This window comes from Doryrhamphus excisus, linkage group LG16 (genome assembly GCF_037039965.1).
Source record: "Doryrhamphus excisus strain RoL-2023G ecotype Guam linkage group LG16, RoL_Dexc_Guam_v1.1, whole genome shotgun sequence".
In the NCBI taxonomy this organism is placed as follows: Eukaryota; Metazoa; Chordata; class Actinopteri; order Syngnathiformes; family Syngnathidae; genus Doryrhamphus; species Doryrhamphus excisus.
Window position 1 is genome coordinate 18950006 of NC_136372.1, and position 13545 is coordinate 18963550.

At 47.1% G+C, this 13545-nt stretch overlaps 1 protein-coding gene across 2 annotated transcripts; it reads left to right on the top strand.

Moving 5' to 3' along the window:
- The first annotated feature begins 93 nt into the window (after window positions 1-93).
- Window positions 94-13444, top strand: smarca4a (SWI/SNF related BAF chromatin remodeling complex subunit ATPase 4a). 2 transcript variants are annotated; one of them, XM_058049989.2, is made up of 34 exons: window positions 94-217; window positions 1335-1597; window positions 2182-2314; window positions 3341-3799; window positions 4099-4197; window positions 4577-4832; window positions 4919-5045; window positions 5124-5297; window positions 5524-5697; window positions 5798-5965; window positions 6053-6103; window positions 6237-6367; window positions 6463-6526; window positions 6618-6724; window positions 7387-7534; window positions 7603-7766; window positions 7880-7946; window positions 8029-8139; window positions 8220-8462; window positions 8604-8717; window positions 8865-8972; window positions 9048-9134; window positions 9237-9283; window positions 9668-9834; window positions 10182-10345; window positions 10428-10694; window positions 11135-11212; window positions 11281-11499; window positions 11571-11833; window positions 11909-12014; window positions 12076-12177; window positions 12266-12398; window positions 12459-12598; window positions 12869-13444. In XM_058049989.2, exons 2-34 carry the CDS (start codon window positions 1376-1378, stop codon window positions 12899-12901), a joined length of 4926 nt encoding a protein of 1641 aa, XP_057905972.2. In that variant the 5' UTR covers window positions 94-217; window positions 1335-1375; the 3' UTR covers window positions 12902-13444. The 2 variants fall into 2 exon arrangements, with proteins under 2 accessions (XP_057905972.2, XP_057905973.2); XM_058049990.2 differs by having other exon boundaries at window positions 10428-10655.
- Window positions 13445-13545: the final 101 nt, after the last annotated feature.

The following is a 13545-nucleotide window of genomic DNA, read 5'->3' on the forward strand; positions in this document are numbered from 1 at the left end:
ATCGGATCGACGCCATCAGTAGCAGACAGGCCAACCCCTCGGGTGCAGTGCGAGGCGGTAGTACACGGGGGCGCTGTTGAGTCGCTTGGTTCTCAGAGAGGGGAGGGGGTGAGTGAAAAAAAACGACAGGGTAGGTCGGTCTTTGTTTTCTGGCAGGGAGGACAACCAAGAGACTTTGCAACCGGCGAGCTTTTCTACGCCGCTGCTTAACACTCGTGTAAGTCTGATTTAACGTTGCTCATACACGAAGCGAACGGCGTCTATGTACGGCATTGCTGCTCCACGATGTATTCGTGGTCGAAGGCTGTGCTGTGTTGACAAAAGCGACCGACATCACGGTTACCGGCCGTGGCGCGACAGCGAGCAATGAATGAAAATGTATTTTAGGAAATGTGTTGTGAGCGGCGCAGAGGCTCGTAGGAGACGGGGGGCGCGTTGGATCAATCAACATGAGCGGCCGGGGACGCGCTAAACTTTTAAAGTACCGAGTCTTTCTTTTTCGTACCAATTTGGCCTAAAAGAGCATGGCCGGCTAAGCTAGTTCGGCTAACCTGCTAGCACGCTAGCTGCCGTGAAGAAACGACTTCTGTTGTTATCAATGTTTTCCACCTCGCATAGTAACTGTTTGTCGAAATCACCACTATTTATGATCTCGGTATTATATATATTTTTTCATAATTAAATGTAAAATACCGCGTTACCGACGATTAGTCCTGTAGTAACGTTGACAATGAAATAGGCCAGGCCCGGCTAACGTTAGTGTTGTTAAATATGACAATTATATTGAGGCAAAAATCAACCTTCACTATCATGAGCCTTCTTATAGAAACATTAGTCGTACTCTGTGGTCACAATGTTGATTTCCATCTCTCATGGCCAACTAGATGGACTGAACTCTCGGCCAGATTGAGCTGTTCCTCAATTGACTCTTTATTTTAAAGGCTTCTAGACTTTCCATGTGTGACTTGTTTGATCATTGAACATTTCTTCAGTTTGTGCATGTTAATACCTTGGGTTCACACATTTTGGGGTATTTTTTTTGAACGTGTCAGTCTTGTTTACGGAGTCTGAAATGACTGTTCTTGATTATTTTAACATTTTTGAATTTTGTCATTTTTGGTTTAGTCACTTGTCCCTCAAGTGATTGGACTCATTCTAAAGACTTAAGTTGATTTGTTCCATAATTTAACAGTACTTCACATTTTATGGCTGTTATTACTTAGGGTTCTCATATTTGATATTTTTAGTACTGTAGTATATTCCTCATGTACCACTTTTGTCTGAATTGACTCAGAATTCAATGGCTGTTTAATTTGCGTGATCTGTCTTCATAGGGGGCTTTTTTCTGGTACGTGGTCCCACTCTCACCTGAGAGATGTCCACTCCTGACCCCCCAATGGGAGGGACACCTCGGCCCGGTCCCTCCCCAGGCCCAGGGCTATCTCCAGGTGGCATGATGGGCCCCAGTCCAGGTCCTTCCCCTGGCTCTGCCCATAGTATGATGGGGCCCAGTCCGGGACCTCCTGGATCTGGACACCCACACCCTCCACAGGGACCCTCAGGATATCCTCAGGACAACATGCACCAGATGCACAAAGTACCTAAGTCATTTTGTATTTCTCGTTCTTATGTAATGTTGAGTAGAAACCGCAATCTACTCATTATGGAATGTGTGATGTCGTAAAAACATATTTAACAACAGAACATGGAGTTAGTGACTTAGGGGTGTTGGTTACAAATAGGAGCGATTTATAAAAAAAAAAGGTCATGTTTCCTGGGCTACATGTAAGCATGCAGTGATTTTAAAGATAATGTACAACATGTACATTGCCTGTGTCAGATTGGCCAAAATGCACACGAGAGCAGGAGGATTCCAAAGTGTGTCAAGGGGTCACGATGCCATGTACTGAACAGAGTTGTACTAAGCTACACAGATGGTCCCATTATAGTGTGCTCATGAGCAAGGGCTTTAAAAATAAAAGTAGCTCAGAATTTTTCTGTGGTGGTCTAATGTATTTGTGACGGCCCGCAACAAATATGTACGGAAACAATAGACATGGACCATAATATTGTTTTCAAATAACACATAAACGGCAACACAGTCCATTCTATAATAAATATGGTGGCCTTAAAATGCTTGACATGTATTTCTGCCATGGTAACTGTCTACCTGTCATTCAGCCCATGGATGCCATGCATGAGAAGGGAATGCCAGACGACCCTCGCTACAACCAAATGAAAGGCATGGGTATGAGACCGGGAGGCCACAGTGGTATGGGACCCCCTCCCAGCCCCATGGACCAACATTCCCAAGGTAATACTTCACCACAATGATGCCATTCCGCCCTTGGAAACACACAACGTGTCTCTGGTTTCCGCAGCCACGTACTGCCCCACACTGCGATGAAGACTCCTAATATGCTGACTTCCTGTGCGGAAAACTTCAGCATTATCGTTTCCTTTGAGATGACAGTGGCTTGTGTTTAGTAGCTTGAAACCGATTCTTTTTCCCACTCCTCAAAGCGATTTAATATGCCGGAAATTCAAAACATTTTGTAAGCTGACTAGAAAAACTAAGAAGAATAATTGCAATTTTAAAGAGGGCTATTGGGCAGATATTGTTTGCAAGTTTTCAAATGACTTTCACAAAGCCGCGACTACAACTGCATAACCACATCATTTCCTGTGGCTATTACAATAATGATGACAATCATCCAGCACTTTCAAGTGTTTGCTAGACACAGCCGTGCACACGGGACACAAAGCCAGTCGTTCAGGATGGAACAGGTAAAGGGGACTGAGGTCGGCGAGCTAGCGCACACATCGAGACAGTTTTTCTTGTGTTATTAATGTGGCAGCGTGAGAAGACAGCTGAGGTAAGGACAATGTGCGTGCCTAGGTACAGTTCCTTAGACCAAAAAAGACAGTCGCCCAACACAGCTGCCAGTGAGGTCATTTGGATGTGGGGGAGGGGACATTGCTCATTGAGAAGAAGAGTACATGCTTTTTAGCTTGGTTTTCAAAGGTGTCCAGTACGACGTGGCTAGTCTAGAGGGGTCTGAATACTTATCAACTAAGTTGGCGACACTGATTGTTGTCTGGCAGAGCAGGTCCGTTTGAGTTATGATGTGGTGGTCCAAATAATTTGTGGCGAGCTGCATGTTGATATACCTCTTCAAAAAACACACTGAAAATGAATATATAAATGAATTATAAAAATTGCACTTCTGGTTGGATGCTAACTGCATTTTGTTGCCCTGTACAAGTGACATGAGCAATAACAATAAAGTTGAATCTAATCTAATCGAATCCGGTACCTATTTGTCTTGTGTCCTCCCAGGTTACCCTTCTCCACTTGCAGGATCTGAGCACGCGCCAAGCCCTGTCCCAGCTAATGGTCCTCCGTCTGGCCCCATGATGCCTGGAGGTCCGTCAGGCCCAAGTGCTGGCCCAATGGAGGGCAGTGGGGACCCCAATCAGGGAATGGGACAGCCTAACCGCGGGGGTCCTCCAGGTCCTGGTGGACCAGGTGGTGCTGGAGGTGGACCTGGTGGTACGGCTGGACCCACCCCTTTCAACCAGAATCAGTTGCACCAACTCAGGGCTCAGATTATGGCCTACAAGATGCTGGCACGGAGTCAACCCTTACCGGAGCACCTGCAAATGGCTGTGCAAGGGAAGAGGCCCATGCCGGGTATGCAGCAACAACCTATGCCCAACATGCCCCCTTCTGCAGGTCCTGCAGGCGGACCGGGGGCGGGACCAGGACCAGGCCAAGCCAACTACAGCAGACCTCATGGTGAGCAAAGGATCCATGCCACACACTTTTCATCTTGTGGCTCTGTATGCCCAATGCATGAAAGGATGGAGTACCGTATGTTGTACTTTACCAGAGCCTGCCCAGTCTTAGTGTTTCACACCCCGCTAAAATGCCTTTTCCCCAATACACTATGGACTCTCTATGTCAACATTAAAGTCATGACAAATCGCATCATACAAGATATTGAAATGTGTTGTTTTGCACAGATGCCCCCCCCCCCCCCCCTAATTTTTCATTTATTCTATTGTTTTACTAAATGTAAGCCATTGTTCTTTCAGGCATGGTTGGTGCCAATATGCCACCTCCCGGACCAGCTGGAGTTCCCCCAGGTATGCAAGGCCAGCCAACCAATGGACCCCCAAAATCATGGCCTGAAGGTATAGTTTGGCAGTTTGTACCGACATCACTACTGTATAGTATGGATGACAATAACATGACAATTAATAACATCGGGCAGGCATCCGAGGAGCGTAGAGTTTACAGTACTTGGCCATTATCCTACCATGTTCTGTTCTATTTGATTCCCAAACCGTTAGTGTGTCTATTTCATATTATTTATTAGGATTGTCAAATCAATAGTTACAGTGACATGAAATGTGACTACATTTGAAACTTTACTACTATTTTTGTCTCTTTTTTTATCACATTAAACATTATTGACGATGTATTCAGCTGAAGGAGCGACACGTTATCCCAAAGTTGAAAATGTCCTTGTTTTAACGTTGTAGTACTTCAAATCTCTGCTTTCCCTTTCAGGACCAATGGTGAACGCTGCTGCACCTTCCAATCCTCCTCAGAAGCTGATCCCACCTCAACCCACGGGTAGACCCTCTCCTGCTCCCCCCTCTGTGCCACCCGCTGCCTCCCCGGTAATGCCCCCTCAGACACAGTCTCCAGGCCAGCCCGCACAGCCCCCAACCATGATGCTCCACCAGAAACAGAACCGCATAACCCCTATCCAAAAGCCCAGAGGACTGGACCCAGTGGAGATCCTTCAGGAGAGAGAGTACCGGTGAGAGAGTTGAATGACATCTCTACTCTGGAGTTGTATAAAAGTATTGTTGCAAATACTACATATTCTAAAGCACACTTTTTCAGGCTACAAGCCCGTATTGCTCACCGTATTCAGGAGCTGGAGAACCTGCCTGGCTCCCTCGCAGGTGACCTGCGAACTAAGGCCAACATTGAGCTCAAGGCCTTGAGGCTTCTGAACTTCCAGAGACAGGTTTGCATGCCAGCGCATTGAATACCAAGTCAATCTCTACATATGTATCGTTATTTCTGACATTTGGTCTTTGTTCAGCTACGCCAGGAGGTGGTGGTCTGCATGCGTCGAGACACTGCTCTAGAGACCGCTCTTAATGCCAAGGCCTACAAGCGCAGCAAACGTCAGTCTCTACGTGAAGCACGTATAACAGAGAAGCTTGAGAAACAGCAGAAGATAGAACAAGAACGTAAACGACGACAGAAACATCAGGTAGGTAGCATGAAATGGATCAAATAGCGCCGACATGGTTATTCCTTAAAGTGTACCTAGGATTTGCCTACTTGAACCACCTGAACTAGAAACCTCCAAATATTTAGTGTTTGTCTTCAAATATTTCAGCTTTTTAGCATTCAAAGCTAATTTGAAAGATGAACACACAAGAAGTGTAATGAGACAAGATAAAACGCTAAAGCTGAGCTTCTGGTACTGTTGATAGGAATACCTCAACAGCATCCTGCAGCATGCCAAGGATTTCAAGGAATACCATCGCTCCATCACAGCAAAGATTCAGAAAGCCACCAAAGCGGTGGCCACATACCACGCCAACACCGAGCGCGAGCAGAAGAAAGAGAACGAGCGCATTGAAAAGGAGAGAATGCGGAGGCTGATGGTGAGGCGTCGCACCTCCAATAGTTGATCAGTCTAACATGCGTAAACCTACTTTGAAAGAATCGTACCGAGCAACAATGTAATGGTGTTTGCTCTTGCAGGCCGAAGATGAGGAGGGCTATCGTAAACTTATTGACCAGAAAAAAGACAAGCGTCTGGCCTACCTCTTGCAACAGACAGATGAATATGTGGCCAACCTCACAGAGCTGGTGCGAGCCCATAAAGCCGTGCAAGCTCTCAAAGAGAAGAAGAAGAAGAAGAAAAAGAAGGTGAATGTGTACTCGGCTTTACTTGACGTCTACAGTGTTTCCAGTTTCAGTTTTGTTCAACACTGTCTTGCCTGTCGTTGTTTTCAGAAGCCAGAGACTGCGGAGGGTGGTGCAGCTTCTCTTGGACCTGACGGAGAGGTGACTCGATGAACACGGGACTTTGTCATTGAAGTTGCATTCAGGGGGGATATGATAACTCCTATATTTACTGTACTTACGTTTATAAAGCTGTAACATAAATGACCCTTTCCCCTAAATGCTTGTTTGCCAGCCTTTGGATGAGACCAGTCAAATGAGTGACCTCCCGGTGAAGGTCATTCACGTGGATAGCGGAAAGATCCTGACTGGAGTTGATGCACCGAAAGCGGGTCAACTGGAAGCCTGGCTGGAAATGAACCCAGGGTCAGTGGAATGTCTGCACATGTCTATTTCATATCTCAGAGCCTCGGAGGAATCTCATGAGGTCTACTGTCTTTGGGCATCTTGGTGTTTTGCAGGTATGAGGTAGCGCCACGCTCAGACAGTGAAGACAGTGGCTCGGAAGAGGAGGAGGAAGAGGAGGTGCATTGCACAACTTGTTCTTCTTCACTGGAGTAGAGGGTTTCTTGGATTGTTCTGCCTCATCTTTTCTCATCTTCTCATCCTCCACCAGGAGGAGGAGGAGCAACCACATGCTTCTTCTCAGTCAGAAGAGAAAAAGAAGATCCCTGACCCGGACAGTGAAGATGTATCTGAAGTGGACGTCCAGCACATTATCGAGTAAGAAACTCTTCTCATTTCCCTTGGAAATATCGTTTTACTCTCAGCGTCATATTGTCTGTCTTAGCTAACTGTTAAAGGTCACGTGGGTCGATTGCATGTGTCACCCACATCATAAACGTCACTTTGTAGACGTCACGTGACATCAGTCGTCAATCCAAGAGGTGACCAGACGTCTTCAGCAACACACGGAAATGCAACTTTCGTCTTTATTATTCCGATTATGGATAAACTAACTGTCTGTTAACGGCGAGTTATGTTGTTTGAGTCTGGAACTCCACTATAGAAATGTGTTTTCTGCGCTGCCGTCGATGATTTATTGGGAACCTTTTTTAATATGTTGCTTTGACTCTTTTGCGTGGTCCTTTCCATTTCTTGTATAGCTGCAATGTTTGCTAGCAGTTGCTAACTGGACATAATGCATGGGCTGTGTGTATAATCAATGCTACATAGGATGTTGACTGAACACGTTTGTGCACCCCTGATATACAATGTGCATAAATAAATATTCAACATATAATATATAAGAAAATAGCAATAGTATAACTAAATACTTTAGGAGCTCTAGAGCTTTTAGTTTGTGGTGTAACTCATTCAAAGATTAATGTCAGATTAAGGTCATTTTAGGTTTTCTTTTGTTTGTTGTGTCCCCCCCCCCCCAGGCATGCCAAGCAGGATGTGGATGATGAGTACGGTAATGCAGCTTTCAACCGAGGCCTGCAGTCCTACTACGCTGTGGCTCACGCTGTGACAGAGAAAGTGGAGAGACAGTCGTCATTGTTGGTCAACGGACAGCTCAAGCAATACCAGGTGCACATTGAAGGCTGATGGGATAGAATAGGCTGAATGGCAGCATCCTAACATGGCCTTTGTGTTAGATCAAAGGGCTAGAGTGGCTGGTGTCGCTTTACAACAACAACTTAAATGGCATCCTGGCTGATGAAATGGGCCTGGGAAAAACTATCCAGACCATCGCTCTTATCACCTACCTCATGGAGTACAAGCGAATCAACGGGCCCTTCCTGATCATTGTACCCCTCTCGTGAGTCCACGAATCCCCCTCCTGCTCCTAGTATTGATCATTGCTGGGATATACGGTATGTTGGTGTTGTTGAGCCTGCACAATCATTTCTATACAATCTTCTGTCTTCTCAGAACTCTGTCTAACTGGGTGTACGAGTTTGATAAGTGGGCGCCATCTGTGGTGAAGGTCTCTTACAAGGTCAGTTTATTTACTGATGAGCAAGCTCAAATGAGCACATTAGCAAACGAGATCTTGAAGAGTCATTTTGATCATCTTTCAGGGGTCTCCAGCTGCCCGACGTGCATTTGTTCCCATCCTGCGCAGTGGCAAATTCAATGTGCTGCTCACCACATACGAGTACATTATCAAAGACAAGCAGGTGCTAGCAAAGGTACGTGTGCATCCTCAAGACAAATCCACCAACTTCTACTTTGTCCACGTCACTTACATTTCCATAATCTTCTCCAAAAGCTCCGTTGGAAGTATATGATTGTGGATGAGGGCCATCGTATGAAGAACCACCACTGTAAGCTGACCCAGGTCTTGAACACACACTACCTGGCCCCACGGCGGCTGCTGCTCACGGGCACGCCTCTGCAGAACAAGCTCCCTGAGCTCTGGGCCCTGCTCAACTTCCTCTTGCCCACTATTTTCAAGAGCTGCAGCACCTTTGAACAGTGGTTCAACGCCCCTTTTGCTATGACTGGAGAGAAGGTGAGCTTCTGCTGGTAGGAGTTGCTCAAACCTACCCATGCCCCTGCAACATTGTGCCAAGGAACCTTGCTAATACTGTAGATTAAGCGCACCATGTTGTCCTTCCTTCTCTAACCCTAACCCAATCACCTCTCCCTAAAGGTTGACCTGAATGAAGAAGAAACTATCCTCATTATTCGACGTTTGCACAAGGTGCTACGGCCCTTCTTGCTACGCCGACTCAAAAAAGAAGTTGAGGCCCAACTGCCAGAGAAGGTTTGACTACTGTGTTTATAGCACGTCAAGTAAACAATTATTCTTAATGTCCCTTATTACGCAGATGAATTGGAACTTTAACACTAGCAAACCTCCTCATGCACCAACGCAAATTCCCTCCTTGAAGCTTTTTGTGTCGTCGCCTAGGTGGAGTATGTCATCAAATGTGACATGTCGGCCCTTCAGAGAGTGCTGTACAGACACATGCAGGCTAAGGGGGTCCTGCTCACCGATGGCTCAGAGAAAGACAAGAAGGTAGGATAGCGAAGCATTTAAACCTAATTGACCTAATCGCCCGCCTAACGTGTATATCCCAACGTTGTCCTCCAGGGTAAAGGTGGCACCAAGACTCTGATGAACACAATCATGCAGCTGAGAAAGATTTGCAACCATCCCTACATGTTCCAGCACATTGAGGTCCAAAGACGTTTTTGTTGACGAGTGAATCTCGTGAATGGCTACATGATGCAGATCGTTATGCAGATAAAGGATACACGATGTCCTTGTGTGCTTTTACAGGAGTCCTTCTCTGAGCATCTGGGTTATTCTGGAGGAATAGTGAGTGGGTATGTCAACTTTGAACACTGTACTGCATGTGGTTGTGGGCTTGTGCAAGTACGAGCACAGTAAAGCCATGTTGTTCAAGGGAGTTACACAGGAAGCCTCCCTGCGAATGGCGAAAGTCTTGAAATATGCAAATCACCTCTAAACCCTTTCATATGCTTCTCACAGTCATTAAACATATTCAAATTCAGTTGTACACATGAACAATTACTGGTATACAAGTGTATACATGACCTCTTGTCAAAGCATCTTCCTGCTGCAAAATGTTGTGAATTGACTTGAGACAGTGCCCACTGCTGGATTCATAGCTACAGCGGTCTTGTATACTATAGCGCCTTCATTCCAATAACGATACATAGTAAATAAATCTTCTTCTGCTTGTCCAGTCCTGATCTCTTCCGATCCTCTGGGAAGTTTGAGCTGCTGGATCGTATCCTGCCCAAGCTGAGGGCAACCAACCACAAAGTGCTGCTCTTCTGTCAGATGACCTCACTGATGACCATCATGGAAGACTACTTTGCCTACCGCAACTTCAAATACCTACGTCTGGACGGTGAGGCACTCTTCAACAAAATACTGTAGCTCACTTGTGCGCTGCCATGTATTGCTAAAGTTCAAGTGGAAGAGCAAAATCAAGCAGAAGACTGACAGCAGGACTCAAGTTTAGTTATTTAGTTGAAAGTAGGTAACTCCCCACTGTTAGAATTACTGTGGAAGATGTCCAAAACTGCAGGATGTACATTTCCACAAAGGTCCTGCAGCAGCGGCGATATTGTTAAGGCTGTGATTGGTCGGCTTGTAGAACATTGTTTCCGGTCCTATTATATATAAAAAAAACCCAAGCATATGAAATCAAATTTGTACATAAAGATAAAACAAGCGTTTATCCCCCTTTCACAGGAACCACAAAGGCTGAGGATCGTGGGATGCTGCTAAAGACCTTCAATGACCCAGCTTCCGAGTACTTTGTGTTTCTGCTCAGCACCCGAGCAGGAGGCTTGGGTCTCAACCTGCAGTCTGCTGATACGGTCATCATCTTTGACAGCGACTGGAACCCTCACCAAGTACTATACCCGTGATGTTGAAGTGTGACCGCTCCGTGTGTCGCCCGTCACTAAGAAGCTTCATTTTCCGTCCATTTGACAGGACTTGCAAGCTCAAGACAGGGCCCATCGTATCGGCCAGCAAAACGAGGTGCGCGTCCTCCGCCTATGCACCGTCAACAGCGTGGAGGAGAAGATCCTGGCAGCAGCCAAGTACAAACTGAACGTGGACCAGAAGGTCATCCAGGCGGGCATGTTTGACCAGAAGTCGTCAGGCTATGAGCGTCGGGCCTTCTTGCAGGCCATTCTGGAGCACGAGGAGCAGGACGAGGTCGGGGCTCGAGGAGGCTGCCGCACTAGGGGGGCGTGGGTGGGTGTGATCTGAACGTGTTCCCACATCGCCCACCCACCCACATCCGCCTGTGCGCCGCCCCACCTCTTCATTCTCTATTTTTCCCCTTCGCCCCCTCTCTCTCTCTTTTCCTCCTTTCTCAGGATTTCATCAATCCAGACTTGTCCTTTTTGTCCTTTTCTATTTTGTACTTCTTTGCCGGTCAATATATAGTATATAATATATAGTATATACTACGCTTTTCTCCTCTCTGCTGTCCCTGCTTTGTCTTGGCTTGGCTTAGGTGATGTTTACATTTAGCAATAACGATAAGCAAGGCTTTTTCCATACATGGAATTGTCAATGCAAGTTATTCCAACTTGGCGTAAGTTCTTTCCTGCTTGAGGGAGGTACCACAATGTTCCTCCTATTCTTATTCCTATTCCTCCTCACCCGCCCTGTCTGATCTCCATCTGTAGGAGGAAGATGAGGTGCCTGATGACGAGACTGTCAACCAGATGATTGCCAGAAGTGAAGAGGAGTTTGAACAGTTCATGGTTGGTATCCTCCAACTGTCGCTTAGCAGTCACGGGGGGGTCCACTTACCCTCCCATGTGTTTGTCAGCGCATGGATCTCGACCGGCGCCGCGAGGAGGCCCGCAACCCCAAGAGGAAACCTCGCCTGATGGAGGAGGACGACATGCCCAGCTGGATTTTGAAAGACGACGCTGAGGTTGAGAGGCTGACCTGTGAAGAGGAGGAGGAGAAGATGTTCGGCCGAGGATCTCGTCAGCGCAAGGAGGTGGACTACAGCGACTCGCTCACGGAGAAACAGTGGTTGAAGGTGCGACGCTGCCCGATGGACGAGCATTCAAATGAGGTGCTTTTCCTTCACGAGTGCTTTCTTTTCAACAGGCCATAGAAGAGGGCAATCTGGAAGATATTGAAGAGGAGGTGCGACACAAAAAGACAACCCGAAAGCGCAAGCGAGACCGTGACCACGACGGCGGCCCCGCAACGCCGAGCTCCAGCAGCGGGCGAGGTCGTGACAAGGACGAGGAGGTGAAGAAAGCAAAGAAACGTGGTCGTCCGCCCGCGGAGAAGCTCTCTCCTAACCCTCCGTCCCTGACCAAGAAGATGAAGAAGATCGTTGATGCCGTCATCAAGTACAAGGACGGGTGAGCGCCTCACCCTCAACCTCCATGCTGAACGGGATGCTCACTGACACACCTGCATCCTTGTCGTCTCCGCAGCAACGGACGACAGCTGAGCGAGGTCTTCATCCAGCTGCCTTCCCGAAAAGAACTGCCCGAGTACTACGAGCTCATCCGCAAACCAGTGGACTTCAGGAAGATCAAGGTGGGATTCGGAAGAAATGGTTCCCACCTGACTGTTTGTAACGTTCCGTCCCGTCAATCAGGAGAGGATTCGTAGCCATAAGTACCGTAGCCTGAATGACCTGGAGAAGGACGTGATGCTGCTGTGTCAGAACGCTCAGACCTTCAACCTCGAGGGTTCTCTGGTTAGCGCCGACCTCCGCCTGCTTTCAGCTCTGCTTTGACACCTTGAGCTGCCGGCTAACCTTTTGGCTTTGCACTGTCAACCATCAGATCTACGAAGACTCCATTGTGCTTCAGTCTGTTTTCACCAGCGTGAGACAGAAGATCGAGAAGGAAGAGGACAGTGAAGGAGAAGACAGCGAAGAGGAGGAGGAAGAGCTCGATGAAGGCTCAGAGTCTGAATGTGAGTCGTAGCGACAGCACCGTGTTTGGATTGTGGATGCTAAGCTGTGTTTTCTCTCAGCCCGCTCTGTGAAGGTGAAGATTAAACTGAGCCGCAAAGAGAAAGGGGAGCGTGGGGGCAAAGGACAGCGGCGGAGGGGCCGCGGCGTCCGCGCTAAACCCGTGGTGAGCGACGACGACAGCGAGGACGATCCGGAAGAGGTGAAAGACTCCAAATTCTTTTGTGGTTTTTGCATCCAACCACATCTTTGTGGCCGAGCATCGTGCACAGAAGGGTATGGCACGGGAACCGCCACACAATGTACAGCGTATGGCACGGGAACCGCCACACAATGTACAGCGTATGGCACGGGAACCGCCACACAATGTACAGCGTATGGCACGGGAACCGCCACGGACGTGCACCGTGCACAGAATAATGACATGTATTTGTCTCCAAAGTGTTTTTCTGAAATTCTTGCCTTTTTTCAGGATCATTCGGCCAGCGGCAGTGAAGAGGACTGAACAGGAAGCAGAAGATGTCCTGATTGGACCAAGGCCCCCGGGCTACTTGACTTGGATGCAGGGGGACACGGTCCCTGGAAGGACTGGAGTTTTAGCGAGGCTATTGTATTCTCATGATATGGCTAATTGAAAAAGGACAAAAAAAACCAAGGTATGGTATGATCCACTTCCATATTTAAACGTTTTCTTAAGATGAATTAGTTATGGTTTTCTCCTCATGCGGAAGATGAACTCTATCCTAGACTGACGAAGGGCCGTATAGACAGCCGTCTTTTTAAGTTCTATTAGTTTGTCTTTTCCTTCTGACAAGTGAACCAGGAGTCACTGCCTTTTCATGAAATCCACTTTGTGTCTTTGTTATTATCTGGTGTGTAATTTAAGACTACAAGCGGGATCATGGTACGGCCCGCCCGCAGCCCCTCTCTCTCAGGTTGTTTGGAAACGGGAGGGAGGGATGGGACCATTTTCTCGTGTCGGTGTCACTGGATTCCAAAAAGTACAATAAAGGCATCTCATAATAATAATAATAATAAATGGCCTCATTTATTGATGTGACAACATCTGACCACTAGGTGCAGCCTGAATTCATGGGACATTTCCACTCTGGTACAACATTATTTATATATATATATATATATATACTA

Bases quoted from the DNA above. Each gene is read 5' to 3' on its own strand.
- smarca4a (XM_058049989.2), top strand. From the start codon at position 1,376: ATGTCCACTCCTGACCCCCCAATGGGAGGGACACCTCGGCCCGGTCCC. The intron at 2,315-3,340 runs GTAATACTTCAC...GTGTCCTCCCAG, and splicing joins CATGGACCAACATTCCCAAG to GTTACCCTTCTCCACTTGCA. The intron at 5,966-6,052 runs GTGAATGTGTAC...CGTTGTTTTCAG, and splicing joins AGAAGAAGAAGAAAAAGAAG to AAGCCAGAGACTGCGGAGGG.